Source organism: Lissotriton vulgaris, chromosome 6 (assembly GCF_964263255.1).
Source record: "Lissotriton vulgaris chromosome 6, aLisVul1.2, whole genome shotgun sequence".
NCBI lineage: Eukaryota > Metazoa > Chordata > Amphibia > Caudata > Salamandridae > Lissotriton > Lissotriton vulgaris.
The window spans coordinates 1,593,134,809-1,593,158,402 of NC_141694.1; the positions used below are offsets into that span (position 1 = coordinate 1,593,134,809).

Genomic DNA, 23,594 nt, shown 5'->3' on the forward strand with positions numbered 1-23,594 from the left:
GCTAGCTGGCGCGGAAAAAAAGAAGAACTGACGTCAGTGCGCGAGGGCGGCATCTAAGTACTCTGGCGAAGTCATTCCGGCGCTAACGATGCCGATGACGGACATGGAGCCGCGGACGACGCCTACCGACGCGCAGAGGTATTGCTACGCAAAAGTTTCCGGATCCAGTCTGACCATGGGGATATTCTAAGGTAAGGAATCTATCACTAACGTGTCTCTTTCAGCTAGGGGACTCACGGGTCACTCGTGGAGTGCTGGCCTCTGTACTTCGGTGCAAAAGGTGCTCGGGCAGGGGCTTCAAATACCCCAATGCACACCTTCGCGATACCTCGGGAAGTAGGTGCAGTCACAAAAATGAAGGATATCCAGGAGTTCCGGTCCCACGTCTCTCGTGTCAGCTACAGGTCTCAGCTCTGCTGGGAACTCGTGTCAGCTTCAGAGATGTCTGGAAGTAAGTGTCCTATGCTGCAGATTCTTTGGGATCCGGCGGGAGCCTCGAAAATGCAGACCGGCAAAGAGGCTTCTTTGGTGCCTGTTTGAACAGGGAGGTCACTCCTTGACCTCAAGGGAGATTCTTCAGTCTTTCAGTCGAAATGAAATGTCGAAGGTCCAAGATTTCTTCTTCAGAGTTTCGTCCGGGATAATATAAAGTCCTAGGGACTGGGTTCCTATACTTATACCAAGTTTAGGGGTTGGGCTAACTCTAGGGTCCCACCTATGGGAGGACCTAGGGAGGGGGTGGTTACACCCCTTCCCCTTTCTCCAGTTTCGCTTGAGAGCTGGGGCACTCGAGAGCTGGGGCAGAGTGCCCCAGCAACTGGTTTGAACTGGGAAATGCATGGAGCACCTTGTGTGCCCCAGGCAGTGTCTGAAAAGCATTCACTGAATGCAACCAACCCTGCCCCAATACACTATGGCCTGTCTGGGGAGATGCTGGCACCTCCCTGGACAGGAAACCTATTGTCCAAACCTCCCCTGCCGGAGTTTCGTCCAGCGGCAGGAGGTTAGACTCGTGTCTGTGGCAGCACCATCCATTTTGTGAGGCTGGGGCTCTGTTTAACTTTAACCGGGTATACCAGTGTGTACATGTCTTCTCCATCTAGAAGGGTGGAATGCTACCCCCGCTGCCAGAACTGGCGGGGGGTAGTATTCCAAAGTGTTTGACACCAAACACGACATGTTTTGATAAAGCCAAACCAAAGTTAGCATTAACCGCGAGGATTATAATGCACTTAAGAGTATATGGTATGGCTATATCATAGAACAGCTATAAGGAAATATTTCCGAAAGCTGCAGAGGGGCTCAGCTCATGCTAGGGCACCCTCTCACACAACACCAAGCACTCTGCCTTCAGGTTTGTCAAGACCTGCCATAGAAGTGACTTATAGATTAATATGTGTCTATATGTAAAGGTAGATATAGGTATACTATATCTAAGTAAGGGGTGCTTACACCACCTTACCCAGGCTGCAAGTGCAGACCTGTGGTGTCATTTTGGAAGGCTAACCAGGGGTGGTATAATACATGCTTTAGCCCCTGGTAGGCCTCTGGGGTACCTATGCCCTGGGTATCGAAGGTTCCATATACAGGGACTCACAAGGGTAACCCAGTAACCAATCTGGTATGTACGTAAAGTACATGGTATCAATTTAGAGAGAGAATAGCTAGGCTATGGTCCTGATTAGCAGGGCCACAGCCACACTAAATTCGAAAAACCAGTGAAACACAGCAAAACGTGGGGGTAACCATAGGAAGCAGATCCTACTCTCCTAAAGTCCTGGCTCCCATAATGGATTACTGGTTAATGTAAACAACTGTTTTGCTATGTTGCTATTGGTACGGGGGTTATACAACTGTAAAAACACAGTCCTCAAACTGAGAAGAATGGAAGTAATTGGAAAGGTAGTTTTAGTCAAAAGCGAGCAAAATGAACAATAGGCCCCAAATAAAGTAACTGTCAAAATGCATGAGTGAGACAGTGTAGCTGAAAAAAACAACTAAGGGGGGGGTTATTAAAATGGAATTAAATGCATTCATTGATAACAATTAAATCTTGTTCTTATTAATAGAATTGTCCTTTCTGAACTCACATCAACCTCGACTCTCAAATATGTAGTCAGCAGGACCTGAGACCTAAGCCCGAAATTACTGATTATAGGTCACAGATGGTAAGGTGCGTAGCTGGCAGGCAAACATTCGGGCAAGAAACTCTTGATCAATCCCACAGATACATTACAATGGTCAGGGGAGATTGCCAAAATAAAGCACACATGGCCGGAGGGGGTGTACACGCGCTCCTAAAAAATACCATAATAAGTTAGATGCCACATGAGATAGGAACACATAGCCAATGAGGACCTTACACACGTAATGATCACGTGCTTCCCATGCTGGACATCTGGGCACGTTATCCACTGGCCACACTGTGTCCACACGAGTATGAGACTCATCTGTAGTAACCATTAGACCATTAATTAATGACTCCTAAGGCAGCAACCAACATTCCTCACCATATATGGTACGCCAGAAACCTTTATAACCTGTGGTATAAAAAAAGGTCATATACTGATTGCAAATTGAGATGCCCTCAGGCCTTGTGCCTGTAACTGTTCACCCAGGCATAATGTATAATTAAAGCCACTGTTCCTGTCTTGCCAAACGCCTCGTCTTCTTTTATTTACAGGATTTCAAACTCAATAAATGCGTCACAAAAAGTCTGCCCTTTGAGTTTTTTCTTTTTAAATACCAAACTTCAAAAATGAAGAAGAGTGAGGATCAATTTGATTCTTATGTTCTTTTTCCACTGCAATAGAAGTAAAAGGTTTGCCAAATTTTGCTGGCCATTCTAATGAGTCATATACAGTCTTATCATCCCCTACCATCAAGATTTATGTTTTTTCAGCACTTAAGGCCATATTACAATGTGGGAGCCCAAAGCAGGGTCCCTATCCCCCGTGGGCCACTGTAAAGTGGCCCTAGGGACACACATTGTGCCCCCCATACATCCATGCACCGTGGGCCAAGCACCACATGGTGACTGGCACACAGTCCATGGATATGCACAAAGTGCTGGTTTACACTGCGGCTTGGACTGCAGACCTTTTAATGGGCCGCAATACAAGCCGCAGTGTGAAAGGGCACTTTTCAGACTGCCAGCACGGTGGTCAAATCGCAAGTGGGCGGGCGGACAGCTGCCTGCTTGTTAGGGGGGCCCAAACCGCTGTGCTGGCAGATATACATACGACCGTCCAACATCTTTATGATGCCCTAAGTTTCAAAAAGTTGTAATTTATCCAGGAATGGAGAACAAACAAATATATGCAGCAAGAGCTAGAGTATACTCAAGTATGGAAGAACTTTAACATCTTCTTAGGAATGGAGAAGGCTTGAGTGAGACTATGCACAAACGTAGTATGTTGGGAGTCAGATTCATTCTTTGGTGAGGCAACAAAGGTGTTAGAGAAGTGTTTGGTGATGAAAGGGTTAAGGAGAAAATACGTTTATCGATTAGAAGACATTAACAATCTAAAGGGGAGCCCTACTCTTGATACCAGTGAAATGTATCAAATCCTCTGAACAGGTCTAATAAGACAAGTGCAGCACCATCCCCAGAACCATCACTCTGGACAGCTATAAAGACTAATGTAGGCCCCTGGACAGTCAGAAGATAGTTTGCGGAGTATCCATAACACTTGGGTTTCAATATGGTAGGTCAGCCGTTTTAAGATGATTCTCCTTGCCAGCTGTAAAGTGCAGAAAGAATAGGTTTAAGTTTATAATTAACTGGCTTGATATTATCTAAACAGTGTGAAGTGCTTCTCCTTGAAGGGTAGCAGAGTAATGGATGCTGCTCTTGTTTTTAGGTCTCGATCTGATACCTTTAGATGAAATACGTTGTACAGTAGAATCATCTGGGAAACAGGATGGTCCAGAGGGATAGAAGAAGTCAGTGACAGTAGAAAGCAGTGACACAGCACTGACACATTTTAGAAGCTGACGCTCAGAATTAAGTTTACTTCAGGTTCAGTTTTGGATGGAGTGAGCAGTCAAATAATAGGTATTAAGAAATGAAAAGCATTACGATCAGACCAACTCAGGTCAAATATTCCCGAATGCAATTAGGTGTAGCAAAGAACACCTGGGTGATGCTGTGATGTTTGCCAAGATTGTGGTTACACACTTGCTATATTTCTCTTGGCCCTCTGACTGCAAGGGCATACTTACTAGCTGGAAAAAAAGGCGGAACACGGACCAGCGCCCATGATCCCTCTCTCATATCTTACTGGAACAAAGAACCATAAAGGGGCGGACAATCAGTCCTTTCAAATTGTCTGCGAGATGCTGGTAGGTTCCCTTCAGCCTACCCTGGTGATCAGTGCACACACAGAAACATGTTAATAGGTATACTAATTGTTTTTAAAGTACGCCACCCGAGTAGAGAATATATGAAGCAAAACAGTGACAGAAAACCATAATTACATAGGCAATAGTGAATATAAAGAAAGTTTAGTTTATAAAGAAATTGAGGATATTAGTCTATATATATTTGTATGAAAATCATAGATTACGACAGCTGTGTCAAAGCCAACAGTTGATGCGTAGTGGTAGCCATCAAGGCCACTTAAGGCAAATGATACTGTGTCAAATGTACTTTTAATGTAATACACTATTGGCTGCTATTCTATTCCATTGCTCTCCTTCAGCTTCCTAGGGTGTATTGTACTATATTTTCTAAGTTATATTATACAAGGTACCCTTTCAAGTGTTAAATGTATATGATGGTTTCGTGTGTGTGTGTGTGTATAATATATATATATATATATATATATATATATATATATATATATATATATATATATATATATATATATATATATTTTTTTTTTTTTTTTTCTCTACAGAGCTTCATTGTCCAAATGCAATCCTTGTTTTTAAAGATATTTTCAAAAACTGTCCCTTCCTTACTGTAGTACAAGCACTGATATAATTAGACTTCCACGTCTATTATGTGGAGCGTTTTAAGTGGTGGAAGAAAATTCCTAATCACCCAGCTACAACGTCCAGTACTAGGTAGCGAATACCCAAAAATATTTTAGGAAAGTGGAGGGAGAGAATGAATAAGTAGCTGTGATCCATATGTTAACTCTGCTGAGCATAAGAGTATATCAAGAGGCTGTCAAATTCTTACAAATGTCTGTCTAATGTTACAACCCACTCTAAAATATATTATGTGGGATTGTGCCAACCTCTGCTGTGGCTATAGTATACCCACCTTAGGGGACAATATGGAGTTTGGCAGACAGGGTACTCCATCGCAAATGCTATGGGGTGTCCAGTCAGCCAAACTCTCGTCCACCTGCCTAATTAAGATTTGGGCGGGATATCCGCTTTCTGTCAATAGACTCCCGTCAATGGAAAGATTCCTCCAATCACATAATGGAGTAGGGGCCATTGGAGGAAGGGAGGGCACTACACCCACTTGCCTTATTGGGTGGACTGTTTGATGTCCTTTGGAATCTGCCTTCAGTATGAGGACAGAAATAAATTGACCCCCATGCCAGAAAACTACTGGTGTTTGATGCTTTAAGTTTTTTGTTAAAAAAAAAAACCTCCCACTTTGCGGGAAAATATATTATAAGATGGGTGGATGGAAGTCACAAACTGCAGCTTTCTGCGAAACATTTTTGTATCTTGAAAGGAATCGTCATGATGTCGTTTCCTTTCAAGGTACAGAGATGCCCAGTGGGTGGGACAGATGTGGTCTCTAAATCTGACAGACAGTAGTAATCAAGGTATCGGAGGTAATGTCCTCTGCCACTCTGATTGACCGTACTCAGTATGCCAAACTATTAATCGGCCCCGAATGTTTTGCAGGTGTGTTCCTAGGTTTAGCTAGCCCTTCCTCTTCTTCCGGTCCTCCCTTTGTGTTCAAACATCAGAAGCAGTACATTTCCACGTTCACCTACTACATAACTGCAGGTTTCAAAAACCAAAACTCCCATTTCCCAATACAGAACGATCGTTGTAATTAATCATGTGGTAATACAATATCTAGTATTTTCAGACAACGCCTTGTGTTTTGGTTGCACTTAACTTCGTAATTGCTGTACATGGTAGACACATTGCGGACTGATGACAGAGAGCCCATGAGATCAAATACAATTTTTTAATGCGCTAATAAATTAAAAGGTGCCTAAAACGTTGGTTAAACACCATGATGGATAAGAAAAAAAATCTCTGCTTAGACAACGACGTCAGCAGGTTAAGTTGACCTACTTTGCATCGAATTTATGCAAAGTACAAAGGGTGAATGTGTTAACAGAAACGCTTTGCTTATTGGAAGCAAGGAAACAGAACATGGACAATAACATGTACTATCATTTGTCAGAAGAGCGAACTGGAGACACTAAAGTGGATAACTGGCCACTTGTACATACTACAGAAGCCACTGTAACAGTGCTCAGTTATACATTTGAATACCACTTTTGCATCATCCATCTGTTTAGTCATAGGCGGTTTGATCAAGTTTTAAATTCGAGATTTGTTTCTCACGAGCTTTCGAAAGTACAAATACATCGTCGTACATTGCTATCAATTAATACTTCGCCCATGGAAGTAAAACTCAATATATGCGCCCCAAACATGCTAACTATTGTTTTACATAGATGAAATGGGTTGCTCTAATCAGCGCAGTACAAACTGACAGTTTTTTTGATTTATGCTCTTTCTGCATTACTTTAACATATAAAAGTTGCCTGCGCTTTGAAAATCAATATAAGACAGTAGTAACGTTTAGCTCTGAAAATAAATGGGCCACATTTTGTCAGAAGAATATGCTATACATTCCAAAGAAATGCATAACTATGTTTATAACCGGAGACATTTTAAAAAAAATACAGCAAATATACAATTATTTAATTCCACATAGAAAAAAACACTATGACGATCTAGATTTGCTGGTCCGATTTTGTTTTAACTCTCAGAAAAACGTTATATATTACTCTTTTATACATGCCTTAGAACACAAGAAATGGAAGCCTCGCTCATTTTTAAATGACAAAATAATTACCTGGTAAACATGCATCTCAACAAAGATAAATAGGCAAAACTTAGAGATCACAACTTGTACAGGCCAGAAACCGTTTACCATTCAGCTTCCCCAATAGCTTTAGAGAAGACATAATCCTTTCCACCAAAGCTCATTACACCATCTTTCAAGTAAAACTTCCATTTGTTTTTACTTCGATGAATCTAAAAAAAAAAAGAAAATATATTTCAAAATACTACCAGCCACTGGACTGATGAAACACAGAGAAATGACCATTAAACAATTGCAAAAGCCTGGAATGTGTTTACATGTACCCTGATAAATCAATCAATTTTGGTGGTAGCTACAGCACCTAAATGCAACCTACTGGCAGCTTCTGAGCTCTGGTCATACACGGTTTGAGTATGATTGTATAATATAGAACACTTAGCTGCTCTGCAATCTTTGCACTCTCAGTACTAAGCTCTTTTTGATGTTTAAGTTACTTTGCACGTAAGCCTTCATATTTTCTTTTCCAAAAAAGCTATCTACGTCAAATTTGCACCCCTTTTCGCCACATCCTGGTGGTTTTAAAGGTACCAAGGGTTTGTGGGTTTCCTTGGAGGGAACAAGGGAGAAATATAGCAAAATTGTGAGTTTTTGGCGGAAAACGAAGGCTTTTGGTTTATTTTTAACTTAAAACCTAAATCAAGGAAAGTTTTGCAGTGCTAGGATCACTCATTTCTCAGCTTTCAGAAACAAGCAGCTCTATAAAAATACGTACCTCTTTTTATAGTTTCAACCTAAATGCAAGGTGTGAAGCCCAAGAGTGACGTAAGAAAGCTATACATTTCTGAAAACTAGAGAACATTCTGAATTCAGCAAGGGGTGACGTTTGTACCAAGTTCGTAGTTTCACTAAAGAAACTGGTTGTTGAAATGAAAAAAATAATGGAAAAAATACAAATAAATAGCTGGCAACATTTTTCACCTGCAGTCTTTTGCTCCAATGGCCGGTTTTTACAAAAGCAATATACCGTTACGTTTGTCAGATCCTCTTGGTAGCAATGAAGCATGTTTATTAGTACATAAATACACAAATACCCAGACCCAATCACAGAGCTGCAGCTGATATTTATTTGTATACCGACCGCGAATCAATTCATAAGGTAAAAATGTTCTGGCGAGAGGAGTAGCAGTAGTATTTCGGTCCAGGTTCGTCTAACACCCACAAAAACTTACCTAACCTAGCCATTTAAGAAAACCCAGACACCTAAGGGAGTCCAGGGTGGTCTGACTTATGTTGCTCCCACAACGCCCTGCAAACATCATACTTCACTAATCAAACATTTTTCTCACATTTGTATCAGGGACACTTTCAGAATCGGTCAGGATACACAAAATTCCTGCCACCCAGCATTCTCACGCTTTTCCTGATCAAAACGCTGTCCCCTCTTATTGTTCAGCTGCGCAACTGCTCCTCCTCCTTGCAGGAATTAGTAAAGGGAAGGAAAAATTAGAGTGAGGCAGATTGAACATATGAAGGCTGATTCCCCATTTGGCAAAAAAAAAAATAGGGTTTAGCACAAAGCACCATTTTTTCCGGGTGAAATCCCAAAAACTGTGGCTAGAGACAACAGAGCCTGCAACACCCAGGTGCTATAGGCCCAACAAATTGCCAACAGAAAGGCAATTTTGAGAGTTAAAATATCAAGGGAACAACTGTGAATACAGTGACGCCATGTGGAAGGTCAGAACCAAATTTAAGCCCCACAGAAAACATTTATAGCAAACCTTTCAAGAAATGAGCCATGGTGGGTGGTCTGCAGAGGAAGTCAGATGTTGCAGTCAAGTACGCTTTCATTGTAGTGAGCTCCAACCTTGCTAGGCAAGGGAGAGAGCCGAGTGAACTACACCCGTTAAGCAAGACTCTAATCTGTCTAAACCAACGTCAAAAGACAAAATTATCCCAATGCTCATCATAAACAGAAGTGGTTGCCGGTTTTCAAGCTTTAAGAAAGACATCAACCACCTCCAAAGGAAGACTGAAAAAAGCTGCAATTGCCACTGTTCAATCCCCATAAATGGAAGAATTGGGTGAAGGACCTGTGGAAATCGCAGATAATTGCCATAGCATGAGTTGAAGCCATTTTAGTTGTGGCACCCATTTTGTTAGCCATATGATTCTGCCGTCTTCACTGTTGCCTGCCTTTCTATTCTGCTTGAGTCATCAACTGTAGTTAACTCCTTCAGTACTTAGCCAGAGCACTGTGTGAGCCCCGAAAGGCCTGGAGCTGCTAGAATGCACCAGCCTTAGAATGTAACTGTCAGGCTATTTCAACTGAAGTAAACAAATCTATCTCCTCTCCCACTTTGCTGGCCAAGTGATATCGGTCTGACCATGTTAGTCAACAGCTATTCCTGTGTATGCTTCTACCTTCTATTTGAGTCTCCATGCTTACTGTGCAACAAACTGGGTATAAAAGACCCTTGGTTTCTGTATTCCTTGCACTACCTCATGGAGTGCCCAAGAGTGTTGTATTGATGTAGTCCCACTCATAAGTGATTAATAAACTTATTTGATATTCCAGCTTCCGTGCCAATCTCGATTTTGTTGGTTCAAGGACCAGTGGACAGATAAGGGTGAACCCCTGCACCGGTGGGTCCCTAAAAAGGCTCATTTCCACAGACCCAATCATCATGTTGTGAAAGAAGATATACCTTCTTAGGGAAGAGGAAGATAAGGCTCTAAAATTAGTTCCAACAAATGGGTGCACCAAATACTCCTCACCTAGTCTAAGGCAATGAGAATAAGTCACGTGCAATCCTTGCACACTTTCAGCAGCACCCTTGAGAAGACCAAACAGAATGCAAAAGTAGGCCCTTTGACCAACTCAAGTGAAAGGCTTAGCCCAGACCAAAAAAGTGGTAAGAAGGGTATGGCACAGACAAGAAGACTTTTTTTGAGAACCGTGGCAAAAAGGTCAGTGCTGGGCTAGAGTTACCATCCATAAACCAGTCACTCAAGGCATAAACCCTCACACAAAATCAATCGATGTTAATGTTAAAAATGTTAATGTTAAAATCGGATTTATATAGCGCTCAGCTACTCCGAGGAGTGTCCCGGCGCTTTAACAAACCCGATGCAGAGGTCAGGTGCAGATGAGCGGACAAAAGAGTTATTGAGCAAACAGCCAAAACTTCAGCTCCTTCCTGAAGGCTAGTAGTTTGCCGTTTTTCCTCAACTAGACGGGCAGGGAATTCCAGAAATGAGGTGCCAGGTGACGAAAGGAGCGACCTCCAATTCTCGCCCGTCTAATAGATGGAACAGATGCCATGGCCAGGGAGGCCGATCTTAAAGTCCTAGTGGGCAAATAGAAAGCCAGACGATTCCTAATGTATTTCGCACCTGAGAGATGGAGCGCTTTGAAAGCGAGCGTGAGCGCCTTAAAAGCAATCCATTTTCTAATAGGTAGCCAGTGCAGTCTTTTAAGTAATTCCGACGCACTGGTTCTCCGATGGAGACCATAGATAGCTCTCGCAGCAGAATTCTGCACTATCTGAAGGCGCGAAAGAAGATACTCTGGCAGGCCCAGGTAGAGTACGTTTGCGTAATCCAAACGAGAACCTATCAGGGCCTGCACAGTAGTTTTTCTATGCTCTATAGAGAGGATTGGAAGGAATTTTCTCAGCATTTTCAGGATGCCGAAACACTTCCCTGCGATTCCAAGAATCTGGGACTTCAGAGTAAGGCCATCATCAATGAGTACTCCAAGATTCTTGGCCTTGGAGGACGCAGCAGCCGGGGGATACATATCTGGGGGCCACCAAGACTGCCATCTGGGATCGGGTGGGCATCCGAAAAAGAGCAGCTCCGATTTATCAGAGTTACATTTTAGGCTACGATGTTTAAACCATTCGAAGACCGCGCCCAGACAGCTTCTGATCCACAGGCCATCAAAATCGGAACCCTTCTTGCAAGTAAAGAGAAGCTGGGTGTCATCAGCATAGGACACGATCTGGGCACCAAGCGACTCCGCCAGTGCTGCCAAAGGGGCCATATAGATGTTAAAGAGCGAGGGGCTTAAGATGGAGCTCTGAGGCACCCCCACCTCGAGTGGCGGCATATCGGCGGAGAACGGTGGGCCCAGATCGTTTGACGGCGGTCTGCCAGGAATGACTCAAACCAGCTGAACACCGCTCCCCGAAGCCCGATCTCTCTGAGTCTTAAAAGGAGACCGCCTTGGGGAATGGTGTCGAAGCCCGCCGACAAGTCCAGCATTACAAGCATGACCTTACCTCCCGCGTCTAATACCTCTCTTATGGCATCAGTGACTTCTAACAGCGCGGTCCCCGTGCTCATGTTGGCACGGAAACCCGACTGGGTGTCATGTAAGATGTTATGATGTTCTAGGTAGTTGGAGAGAGAGACGTGGACGTGCTTCTCCACCACCTTAGCCAGTGCTGGGAGGAGATAGATGGGCCTGTAGTTGGCATGGACCAACGGGTCCAGATTAGGCTTCTTCACAAGCGGCAGGATCAGGGCATGCTTCCAGGCCCGGGGAACCACTCCGGTGCTTAGCGAGAGATTAAGCCCCGGGTTTACCAGGGAGTTGATAGCAGGAGCTATTTTTCAAAGACATTTTGCGGGACAGGGATCCTGAGGGGAGCCAGATTTTAATTGAGTGAGAAGGTCCAGTGAGGAAGAGAGAAACAGGGGGGGAAAAAAAATCAGAAAAAGTGGGACCGTCAGGGACCGAAGATGTGGGCAAAGAGACACTGGTCTCTGGTGAAATCACCGCGCTAGTGGGGGGAAAGCGTCTTGAATAGACTTAATTTTAGTAGCAAGATAGTTTGAAAGTTGACATACCCACGGTTCAGTATGAGAATGCGTGGGCAGGACAGGGATGGTTGAGATGAATTCTTTTTCTATGCAGAAAATTTCTTTGCTGGTATTTGCCGCATCCTTAATTCTCCTAGCAAAATAGGCCTTTTTCTCAGATATGATGCTACTATGATAAAGTCTAATGGATTCTCTGTATTCAATTTTTTCAGTAAGATCGTTATGCGGCGCCAGGCCCTTTCAGCTTTCTTGCATCTTCGCCGCATCTCAGCTAGGGAAGCAGTAAACCACGGGGCGGAATCCCGCTTGCTTGCTTTACGTGAGACAATCTCTGGAGTGAACTCTTCAAATCTATCGAACAGCCAACGATGAAGGAGGTCTAGATCCTCCTTTAAGCTCCCTGACAACTGGCAAGGATGGAATGAGAGTGCCTGCGCCAACATGTCTGGAGACACTCGATGAAAGGCTCGCACAGACTGCCGGGTGTGTTCAAAAGGTCTAGAAAATGTTTTATTCATCGAGTGGATCTGATAATTGATCAAATGATGGTCAGACCATAATACCGGTACCGGGGGGGACATAACGACCGACATGGTCGAGAACACTTGGTCCAGGATATGGCCCTTATTATGCGTGGGGGCAGTGACATAAGGTGACATCCCTAAGGGAGCTGTAATATCAAGAACCTTAATGACATTGGCGTCACTGCATAAATCCATGTGAATATTAAAATCCCCCAGCAACAAACAATGTTCCGATTTTAAACAAAGTGCAGAGACCGCGGCTTGAAGCTCCTCAAAGAAAGTGCCTAGGGGTCCCGGTGGTCTATAAATTAGTAACCCAACACATGCTTGGTGAGGGGACAGGGACAGGGTAAACCCCAAGGACTCACAACCCAGAATGTTATCGGTGGGAATGATGGCAAAGGAAAAGCGCTTGTCCACCACCAAGGCTACACCTCCACCCCTTCCCGAAGGCCTATCTTTCCTAAAGATGACATAGTTAGAAGGAATGGCTGTCGCTGTGTCTGGGCCAGAGCTTTCTCCCAGCCAGGTCTCCGTAAGAAAGAGGCACAGAGGATTAACCTCTGTCAGAAGGTTATAGATGTCCTGTGAGTGCCTGCTTAGGGATCTGGTATTAAGAAGTAAGCAAGGGTTAGAGGCCAGCCGGAACCCCGCCTGCTGCCGGGCCGCCCCGAAACGCATTCACGGACCCTTCACCTGCAGAACCTGCAAGTTCACCTGCCTCCGAACCTGCACTGCACCCGCCAAGCCAAGCACCAGCAGCAACCTCAAGTGCATCCTGCTCAACACCCGCTCCGTCCACAGACACGCCGTGGAACTCTGGAACCTCCTCGACACAACATCACCAGACATCGCCTTCCTCACGGAAACCTGGATGAACGTCTCCTCAGCCCCCGCCATCGCCATCCCGGACGGGTACAAGATCATCAGGAGGGACCGCGTCAACCAGACCGGAGGAGGCATCGCCATCGTCCACAAGAACACCATCCGCATCACGACCGACTCCAACGACCTTCGCCGCCGCCGAGCACCTCCACTTCCAGATTCACACCGACCCAAAGACGACCTTCAGAGGCACCCTCATCTACAGACCCCCGGGACCACGCACACAATTCAGCGAAGACATCACAGACTTCATCAGCCCACACTCCCTCCCCTCCACCGACTACATCCTCCTAGGGGACCTCAACTTCCACCTGGAGAACAACAAGGACCGCAACACCGCCGCCCTGCTGGACAACCTCGCCAACCTCAGACTCAAGCAACTGGTCAACACCCCCACCCACTACGCCGGCCACACGCTTGATCCAGTCTTCTCATCCAGCAAGCACATCACCTTCAGCCACTCCACCGGACTCCACTGGACCGACCACAGCTGCGTCCACTTCAGCTTCAGAAGAACCACAACCCACCACCACCCGCAACAGGTTCCTCACAGGAGCTGGAGCAAGATCACCGCCGACCAGCTCACAACCTCCCTCAGCCAGAACCCACCCGCCAGCACAACGGACCCCAACGAAGAAGCCTGCAACTTCACGCAGTTGTTGACCGCCTGCACTGACGACCTCGCACCACTGAAGAACCCTCCCAGCAGACCCAGAAGCAAGAAGGCCCCCTGGTTCACAGACGAACTCCAGGACTCCAAGAAGACCTGCCGCACCCTTGAGAAAGTCTGGCTCCTCGACCAGACCACGGACAACATGACCGCCCTCAAACACGCCACCCGCAAGCACCACCAGCTCATCCGCACCGCCAAGAAGAAATCACTGAAGGAACGACTGGACAACAACGCCCACGACAGCAAGGAACTCTTCAGCATCGTCAAGGAGTTCTCCAACCCCAGCACCGGCAACAACGACATCACTCCCTCACAAGATCTCTGCGACTCTCTTGCCTCGTTCTTCCACCGCAAGATTGCCGACATCCACAACAGTTTCGGCGCACCATCCACGCACCCAACCGTCGAACCAACGCCCCCCACCGCCACCCTCCGCACCTGGACCACGGTGACCACCGAAGACACAACCCGCACGATGAACACCATCCACTCCGGATCTCCAACCGACCCCTGCCCCTACCACGTCTTCAACAAGGCTGACTCAACCATCGCACCCCAACTCCAGGACGTCATCAACACCTCCTTCAACACCGCCACCTTCCCGGAGAGCTGGAAGCATGCCAAGCTCAGCGCCCTACTGAAGAAACCAACAGCGGACCCCACCGACCTCAAAAACTTCTGCCCCATCTCGCTCCTCCCTTTTCCTGCCAAAGTCATTGAGAAGATCGTCAACAAACAGCTTGCCGCCTTCCTCGAGACGAACGGATTCCTCGACCCCTCGCAGTCCGGTTTCAGAGCCAACCACAGCACCGAGACCGCCCTCATCGCAGTCACCGACGACATCCGAGCCCTGCTCGACTACGGGGAAACAGCGGCACTCATCCTCCTGGACCTCTCTGCAGCGTTCGACACTGTCTGCCACCGCACCCTAGTCCAACGCCTCAGCAACATTGGCATCCAAGAGAAAGCACTGGAGTGGATCATCTCGTTCCTCGCCGGAAGAACACAGAGAGTCCGCCTCCCCCCGTTTCGATCCGAGGCCACCAAAGTCATCTGCGGCGTCCCGCAAGGATCATCACTCAGCCCCACCATCTTCAACGTCTACATGATACCTCTTGCTGCCATCGCACGCCAACACAACCTCAACATCATCTCCTACGCCGACAACACCCAGCTGATCCTCTCCCTCACCAGAGACCCCGACACCGCCAGAACCAGCCTACACGAAGGGATGAAAGACGTCGCCGAGGGGATGAAGAACGGCCGCCTGAAACTGAACTCAGACAAGACGGAAGTCCTCATCCTGGGACCATCGCCCTCCGCCTGGGACGACTCCTGGTGGCCCCCAGCCCTGGGCACCGCTCCCAAGCCAACAGACCACGCACAAAAGCTGGGCTTCATCCTGGACTCCTCCGTCTCGATGACCAGACAAGGCAACGCCGTCTCCTCATCATGCTTTCACACCCTTCACATGCTTCGCAAGATCTTCCGATGGATCCCGACCGAAACCAGGAAGACGGTCACCCAGGCCCTCGTCACCAGCCGCCTGGACTACGGAAACACCCTCTACGCCGGAACCACAGCCAAGCTACAGAAAAGACTCCAACGCATCCAGAACGCCTCCGCCCGACTCATCCTGGACATCCCCCGACGCAGCCACATCTCCGGCCACCTGAGGGACCTGCACTGGCTCCCCGTCAACAAGAGGATCATGTTCAGGCTCCTCACCCACGCACACAAGTCTCTCCACGACCTGGGCCCCAAGTACCTCAACGACCGCCTGACCTTCTACACGCCCACCCGCCAGCTACGGTCTACTAGCCTTGCCCTCGCCGCCGTACCACGCATCCGAAGAGCCACCGCCGGAGGCAGATCCTTCTCCTACCTGGCGGCCAAGACATGGAACTCCCTCCCCATCCACCTTCGGCTGACCCAGGACTTCGGCTGACCCAGGACCACCTCGCCTTCATGAGACAACTCAAGACCTGGCTGTTCGAGCAGTAGCGGACCCCTTCCTCCAAGCGCCTTGAGACCCTTCCGGGTGAGTAGTGCACTATACAAGTGTTATGATTGATTGATTGATTGATTGATTGATTGAGAGGTGGGCAGATTTCTAGAAAGTGCTATATCGGAGCTAGCCATACGCCATCCACAACCAGGGCAGCGCTTTTTAAAGGCCTGTCTGCCTGGGAAAATACTACTGCAGTTGCCCACATCACCCCTTAAGGAGATGAGCTCCGTGGTGGTACAAGTACGCATACTGACTAGAATCAGGAGGAAGCCTGAAAAAGGCAAAGGCCCTTCCGCCTCCGGGACGCTGACGGGCACAGACGGGCTTACCTTAGGCGCTCATTTGGCGCGGGGAGGCATGTCCGCTGGGCGGAGCAGAGGGCCTCTAAACTTATAGGCTAGCAGGCGAGACACCGCACCACTGGACCGCCGACCAGCGTGCCTGCCTCCCCAAAGATGGCCGCTATCGCTGTCTGCAGTCTACACATCCCAGAATGTCCTGCGGCACCTAATCTGCCGTACGGGTAAGGGACAATTGCAGAGAACCAGCGCGACCCTGTTGCCCCCAACAGAGGGGTGGGAAAAGGCACAGACAAAGGTAAGCAAAGAGCAGGGAGTCACCCGGCATCCGCCTAAGGTGACGAGCGTGAAGGAGAGTGAAAGGCACAGATAACACTAAAAAGCAGAATTCCTAAAAAGCGCTAGCAATCAGCGCGACTATCAAAGCTAAAAACAATATTTTACGTCTGCGAATTAAGCACCCACTCATCCGATCCTGCATCCGCCTAGGGTAAAGTGGGAGGGGTTAGATTCAGGGGCTGCTAAAGCACGCTATTCACCTGTGAGGGGCTCAAGGTGCTGGGGGAGGGTGGGCAGCTCTGGCTCAGCCGAAAAGCCAGGTCATGAGGCTCTTCCTGAAGGGGTGCACGGTAGGGGAGCGTCTGATGTTGACTGGGAGCTCATTCCAGGCCTTGGCTGCGACGTAGGAGAAGGCTCTTCCACCTGCTCTGTTTCTGCAGATGTGCAGGGTCTCTGCTAAGGCAAGGTCTGCAGAGCAGAGGTTTATTTTGGGTAAGTGGAAACAGACACTTTCATTGAAATATTTGGGACTGATGTTGTTGAGGGATTTATAAGGCTGGGCGTGTAGCTTGAACGTTACTCTCTTCTCGACGGGGAGTCAGTGGAGGTCACACAGGTGTGGGGTCATGGGCTCATGCTGTGGGGTGCCGCGGACGAGTCTGGCTGTGGTGTTCTGTATGGTCTAGAGTTTGTGTAGAAGGGATTTGTTGATTCCAGCATAGAGGGCGCTTCCGTAGTCCAGTCTGCTAGTTATGAGTGAGAGGGTGATGGTCTTTCTGGCTTTGGGGGGGATCCACTTGAAGGTCTTCCGGAGGATGCGGAGGGAGTTGAAACAGGTGGAGGCGACAGCGTTGAGCTGGCGAGTCATGTTGAGTGAGGAGTCTAGAATGATGGTGAGGTTCCGGGGTGGTCCGTCGGGGTGGGTGGGTTTCTGAGGGTGGAGGGCCACCAGGAGTTGTGCCAAGTGGGGGGGAGGGTCCAAGGACGAGTACCTCTGTCTTCTCCGAGATGAGCTGTTGTTCATCCAGGCTGTGACTTCTTTCATTCCTTCCTAGAAACTGAGTCTGGTGTCCTTGGGGTTCTGAGTGAGGGAGAGGATGAGCTGGGTGTCGTCAGCATATGAAACTATGCTGAGCCCATGTTGTTTGACAATGGCGGGGAGGGGGACCATGTAGAGGTTGAAGAGCATGGGGCTGAGCAATGATCCTTGGGGTACTACACAGTTGATCTCAGGGTTCATAGAGACAGAAGGTTGGAAGTCCTGATGTTTTGGGTTCTGCCGGCGAGAAAGGAGTGGATCCAGTTGAAGGTGGGTCCCCATAGTCGTGGAGTCTTACTGCAAGAGTGCAGTGGGAGACCGTGTTGAAGGCTGCAGAGAGGTCTAGCAGGATTGTGGTACTGTAATTCCGGACCCTGCTGTTCCACCGGTACCGAGGTCCAAACACTCGTGTCACAAAATATCGTCGTACCTGGACGACTTTGGTATCAACGGACCGGTAATGATTAGGACATTATCCTTTGCGTCATGATTGAGTGACGCTAGCACCCTTAAATCGTGGTTTCCGTTCCGAACCCTCAGACTCCATTTTGTAAACGGCATCCATCTTATGACTTGCCCTCATATAGTCAATCGATTAGGCCGAGTTTGATCCGAAAGGACACGTCCACCGTAGCTGACTTCCCCATGACCTGGCCGAGCTGACTCCACTGCCTCCAGCCAAACCTGTTTTGACAGCTCCTAGCCCAGTGGCCGAGTAAGATATCATCAAGGGTCAACATGCCATAAACCATTCACTACATACAGACCATGTTTTCCATACACATACACCTGCCCATGATTCTTGTTTATGACCAGTTTTACGATGGGAGGGTGCCCGACCTTATTGGTGTTTCATCGATATCTGATGGGAATTCTGGGTCTGGCAGGGTAATCCATCACGATCCGGACATCTAAAATATGTGCTGACCAGCATGACTTCGCTCTTTGTATTATTGTAGAAATATGTGTATAACCATATCATAAACTCAAGAATTCTTGCCCGCAGCTGTTATTTCTGTATATAAGGAGAAGGCTGGTTCTGTAAAAACGAACAGTCTCCTGAGAACTTACAGCCCGTGCTGTTGTAATTCTAGGACACATGTTACTTGGTTGCAACCAATAAAACTCGATCTCTGACTTCACCTAGAAGACTCTTGGTTTCTGTGGTCCGGAACAGGGAGAACTCAGAGGTCTTCGGGTGTGATCCCCTGGCACCACTGGGTCTCTAAAAACCCGGCACCTCAGTTGGCGCCCAACTCGAGGCGATATCAAGCGGTGACGGTCCAAGCCAGATGTTCGTGAGGAGCTTCGTGTGAAAATTCCGGAGGACGGCCAGCCACTTCAGCGACCCCTGCATGTCGACGTGGTTCCGAAGGTCTTTGCTGCGAGGTTCCCCGCGTCCCGACGGCTACGAAGGACTGCTGCCCTGACTATCGCCCTAATTTGGACCCAGTGATCCTTGGTAGAGCGAAACGATAGAAGAGTCTTCTGGTGACGTCACTGATCTTCAATATTCAGTTAAGTATAAGTGGAGCGTCTCCTAGTCCTTAGTTTGGTTCTTAGTTTTGGTATCCTTGAGATACGGTTTTGTTTGGTACTTGCAAGCACCAAAACCGAGGGATTCGTGTATTCACGACATTATCATAATTAGATAATCCCTTGAAGTTTGAAGCTAGACTAGTGAGCAAAGATGCCTGGTCTTTGCAGACTTGGAAACTTGTTTTGTCTTGGTTGTAGTAAGGACTCCCGATTAGAGGATTCGTGTCCGGTTCCTCCGATTGGAACTCCAACATACGAGCTCTATATAAAGCACGGTGTAGGTCCTATCACGTACAACGAAGTGTGGATAAAATACACCCGCAAGGATGGTGTTTTAAAATGGCAAATTAGTGGTTTGGAGAGGCACTCCTTGATTTACAGATTCACGATATTACAAACAAATTTATAACATTAATAAACCATGCGTGCAGTGGAGGAGGACGCACTGTCCATTTTGTGCGTCTGAAACCTAAACATGAAAGAATAAACAAGCGGAACCGATTGCCCTCTACGCACTGTTGCGTTTCCCAAATATGGATACTGAATCAATCCAACTTCAAAAATTATTCAAATTTGTAGTAAATTAGTGAAACCACACCATTTTATAGTTTCAAAAAAGGATGAATGTATTTGCACTGTTATGTCAATCACTTTTTCTATGACATGTACATAAATTCATAAGAAAAAACGAAGGATTCATAAGTGAACAAGAACATATGCTTTTTAGCAACACATCAATGTCATTATTCATCATTTAACAAGTTCATGCCCTGCCCAATGCATTTCGGGCCACTTGGCCCTTCTTCAGGGGCGGTACCTGAAATGACATAAAAAACAAAAAGGCTCAATCACTTAAGTGTGAAAGGCGAATCAATCATCAAGTTCATAGGTTGCCACAATATTCTATAACGTTAATAAGACTTTGGTGTACAGAAATATCCCTCTATATAAATAAAGGTGTAATATGCACTCACTTGTATGTGAAAAGAAAAATTGGCGCGGTGAAATAACTTGACAGAAAAGGACGTGTTTGGAAAATTCATGCTGAAAAGACAAAACGGATGTCCTAAATGAAATATATGAACATCTAAAGATAGAGTGTCAAAAAACCACGTAATGCTCTATAACTTACTGAGACTACACGGGTCCGAATCTTTGCTGAGCTAGGTTTAAACTAATGCACACCGTAACTGTTGCCGGTAATCCCACCGCTTCAGACCTTAAAACCTAAAAATGCAAAACTACTCTTACAGCGTTGCCTAGTTTCATTCGCTGTCTATTTAAACACTTCTGCACATTGAGAGCCCAAAATACACACCTTAATGGCACTATACAGTGCAGCTAACCGTCAAGTATTCTCTTGTCCACACTCGCGACCGTTCATCTATTAGACCTGAAGAAACAAAAATCTCCGCTTTAAAAACAAATCGCGTACGGGACTAAACAAAGTAACATACGCGTGCGGCTCAAATACCTGCTATCCGATACAATGTAGCCTTGTCCTATCCTTCTCCATACTCGCGTGAACACGCGCGTCTGATGTCGGTGAAAACGAGCGCTATGCTAAATGCGACGGCCTTGATAAATGACGTGAAAAGGGCCGGAACCATGGAAAACGGACTAGTATCACGAAAAACAAAATTAACAAAAGTGTGAGCGCCATGTTTATGTGGTGTAAGATGTTAAGAGGGAAAAAACATAGGTGATATATACAGAACTATATAACAAGCACCAAACAATGTAATGCATGGAGATACATAAATTATTCTGATACAAGTACAGTCCTCCAGCGTACTAGTCTGTGCAATCATCAAAGAAAGCAAATTAGATCTACTCGATCATTGATCCCTTTGGGATCTTGTGTCTGTAGTTTTTTTATCCAGAAAATTTCTCTTTGTAATTAATGGGCATTCTTAAACCCCTCGGTATTCTCTTGGCACGATGGTATTGCGTCAACCCTTGTGCAATACCATCGTGCCAAGAGAATACCGAGGGGTTTAAGAATGCCCATTAATTACAAAGAGAAATTTTCTGGATAAAAAAACTACAGACACAAGATCCCAAAGGGATCAATGATCGAGTAGATCTAATTTGCTTTCTTTGATGATTGCACAGACTAGTACGCTGGAGGACTGTACTTGTATCAGAATAATTTATGTATCTCCATGCATTACATTGTTTGGTGCTTGTTATATAGTTCTGTATATATCACCTATGTTTTTTCCCTCTTAACATCTTACACCACATAAACATGGCGCTCACACTTTTGTTTATTTTGTTTTTCGTGATACTAGTCCGTTTTCCATGGTTCTGGCCCTTTTCACGTCATTTATCAAGGCCGTCGCATTTAGCATAGCGCTCGTTTTCACCGACATCAGACGCGCGTGTTCACGCGAGTATGGAGAAGGATAGGACAAGGCTACATTGTATCGGATAGCAGGTATTTGAGCCGCACGCGTATGTTACTTTGTTTAGTCCCGTACGCGATTTGTTTTTAAAGCGGAGATTTTTGTTTCTTCAGGTCTAATAGATGAACGGTCGCGAGTGTGGACAAGAGAATACTTGACGGTTAGCTGCACTGTATAGTGCCATTAAGGTGTGTATTTTGGGCTCTCAATGTGCAGAAGTGTTTAAATAGACAGCGAATGAAACTAGGCAACGCTGTAAGAGTAGTTTTGCATTTTTGTGTTTTAAGGTCTGAAGCGGTGGGATTACCGGCAACAGTTACGGTGTGCATTAGTTTAAACCTAGCTCAGCAAAGATTCGGACCCGTGTAGTCTCAGTAAGTTATAGAGCATTACGTGGTTTTTTGACACTCTATCTTTAGATGTTCATATATTTCATTTAGGACATCCGTTTTGTCTTTTCAGCATGAATTTTCCAAACACGTCCTTTTCTGTCAAGTTATTTCACCGCGCCAATTTTTCTTTTCACATACAAGTGAGTGCATATTACACCTTTATTTATATAGAGGGATATTTCTGTACACCAAAGTCTCATTAACGTTATAGAATATTGTGGCAACCTATGAACTTGATGATTGATTCGCCTTTCACACTTAAGTGATTGAGCCTTTTTGTTTTTTATGTCATTTCAGGTACCGCCCCTGAAGAAGGGCCAAGTGGCCCGAAATGCATTGGGCAGGGCATGAACTTGTTAAATGATGAATAATGACATTGATGTGTTGCTAAAAAGCATATGTTCTTGTTCACTTATGAATCCTTCGTTTTTTCTTATGAATTTATGTACATGTCATAGAAAAAGTGATTGACATAACAGTGCAAATACATTCATCCTTTTTTGAAACTATAAAATGGTGTGGTTTCACTAATTTACTACAAATTTGAATAATTTTTGAAGTTGGATTGATTCAGTATCCATATTTGGGAAACGCAACAGTGCGTAGAGGGCAAGCGGTTTTAAAATGGCCCCAATATGGTAGTTTTGACTCTGAAGTATTAGACAACCTCGAGGTCAAACTATTTAAGAAGAAAGCCCGGCCGGCGATGTTTGACTCTTTTCGCTTATGGCGCAAAGAAGCCAAACAGAAAGAAATAAAATTAGCAAAGAAAAATAGAAGAGGCATGTCAATGGTGCAAGCCGCCGTTGCATACAGGGATAATGAGGAAGAACAAGAAAGTGAACGAATGCTTAGGAGCAAGAAACTAGCAGTAGATAAATGCTACCCGATGTTGCCCCATGAGGGACAAGAGTCAAAGGGAACACCCGAGAAAGATCCATTAATGTCCCATTTATTGAATTCACCACCCCCATATACATCGAGTATCGTTGGACCCCCGAGGCGTATTGTTATACCGCGCCCCGGCGCACGAAAAGCAGCTCTTGCACAAACACCAGCTCCTCTTCAGCTGGTTCCTACTTCTCCGGCGCAGCCTTCTCAAGGGCCGCCGCCTTTGCTACATACTCCATCTACTTCTACAACTTTGCCTACCGCTCCACCTGTTTATCCTGATACTACTTCTGCTACTGCTTCCACTTCCTCTGCTATTGCCTCGACTTCCTCTTTACATCAGCCTGTCTTTTCTGGCGCATCTGCCTCGCCGCAAGCTTCTCCTTCTGTCAGACAGAGAGTGGCAAGTACTGTCACTGGTCTATTCTCACCCTTCTTTGGGTCGCCTAAAACGACCCCTAAAACGGGGCGTAGACAGTTGCGTAGTCAACTGCCCGACTACAAGGAAAGAGAAGTGCTAAATGAGTTAGCACGCAAATGGGTTACTGACACTGCTAAATATGATGTTCAGTCCGTTATGGAAGTTTTCCGTCAGTGGGATGCGCCCACTCAGAGATACGTATTTGAAGAGATGTGTGTATATCTTTGTGAGGATTTGGAGACAAACGATCCCAAGCGCAAAATGCAGGAATTATTCCGCATGCGTTTTAAGTTCTATGAAGGTATGATTGTAGGTGCCGACGTTGAAAAAGCAATAGATCTGTTGTTATCCTATAGGAGTAAGG

The 23,594-nt window shown here is 46.2% G+C and overlaps 1 protein-coding gene across 1 annotated transcript in view; it reads right to left on the reverse strand.

Annotated features, from left to right (window-relative positions):
• Positions 1-6,168: 6,168 nt before the first annotated feature.
• GTF2A1L (general transcription factor IIA subunit 1 like) overlaps positions 6,169-23,594 on the reverse strand; it is an 871,572-nt gene continuing 854,146 nt past the window's right edge. The window contains exon 8 of the mRNA XM_086927762.1: positions 6,169-7,251. Within this exon, the coding sequence (XP_086783888.1) occupies positions 7,144-7,251 (108 nt within the window). The 3' untranslated portion in view covers positions 6,169-7,143. The remainder of the gene's footprint in view (positions 7,252-23,594) is intronic.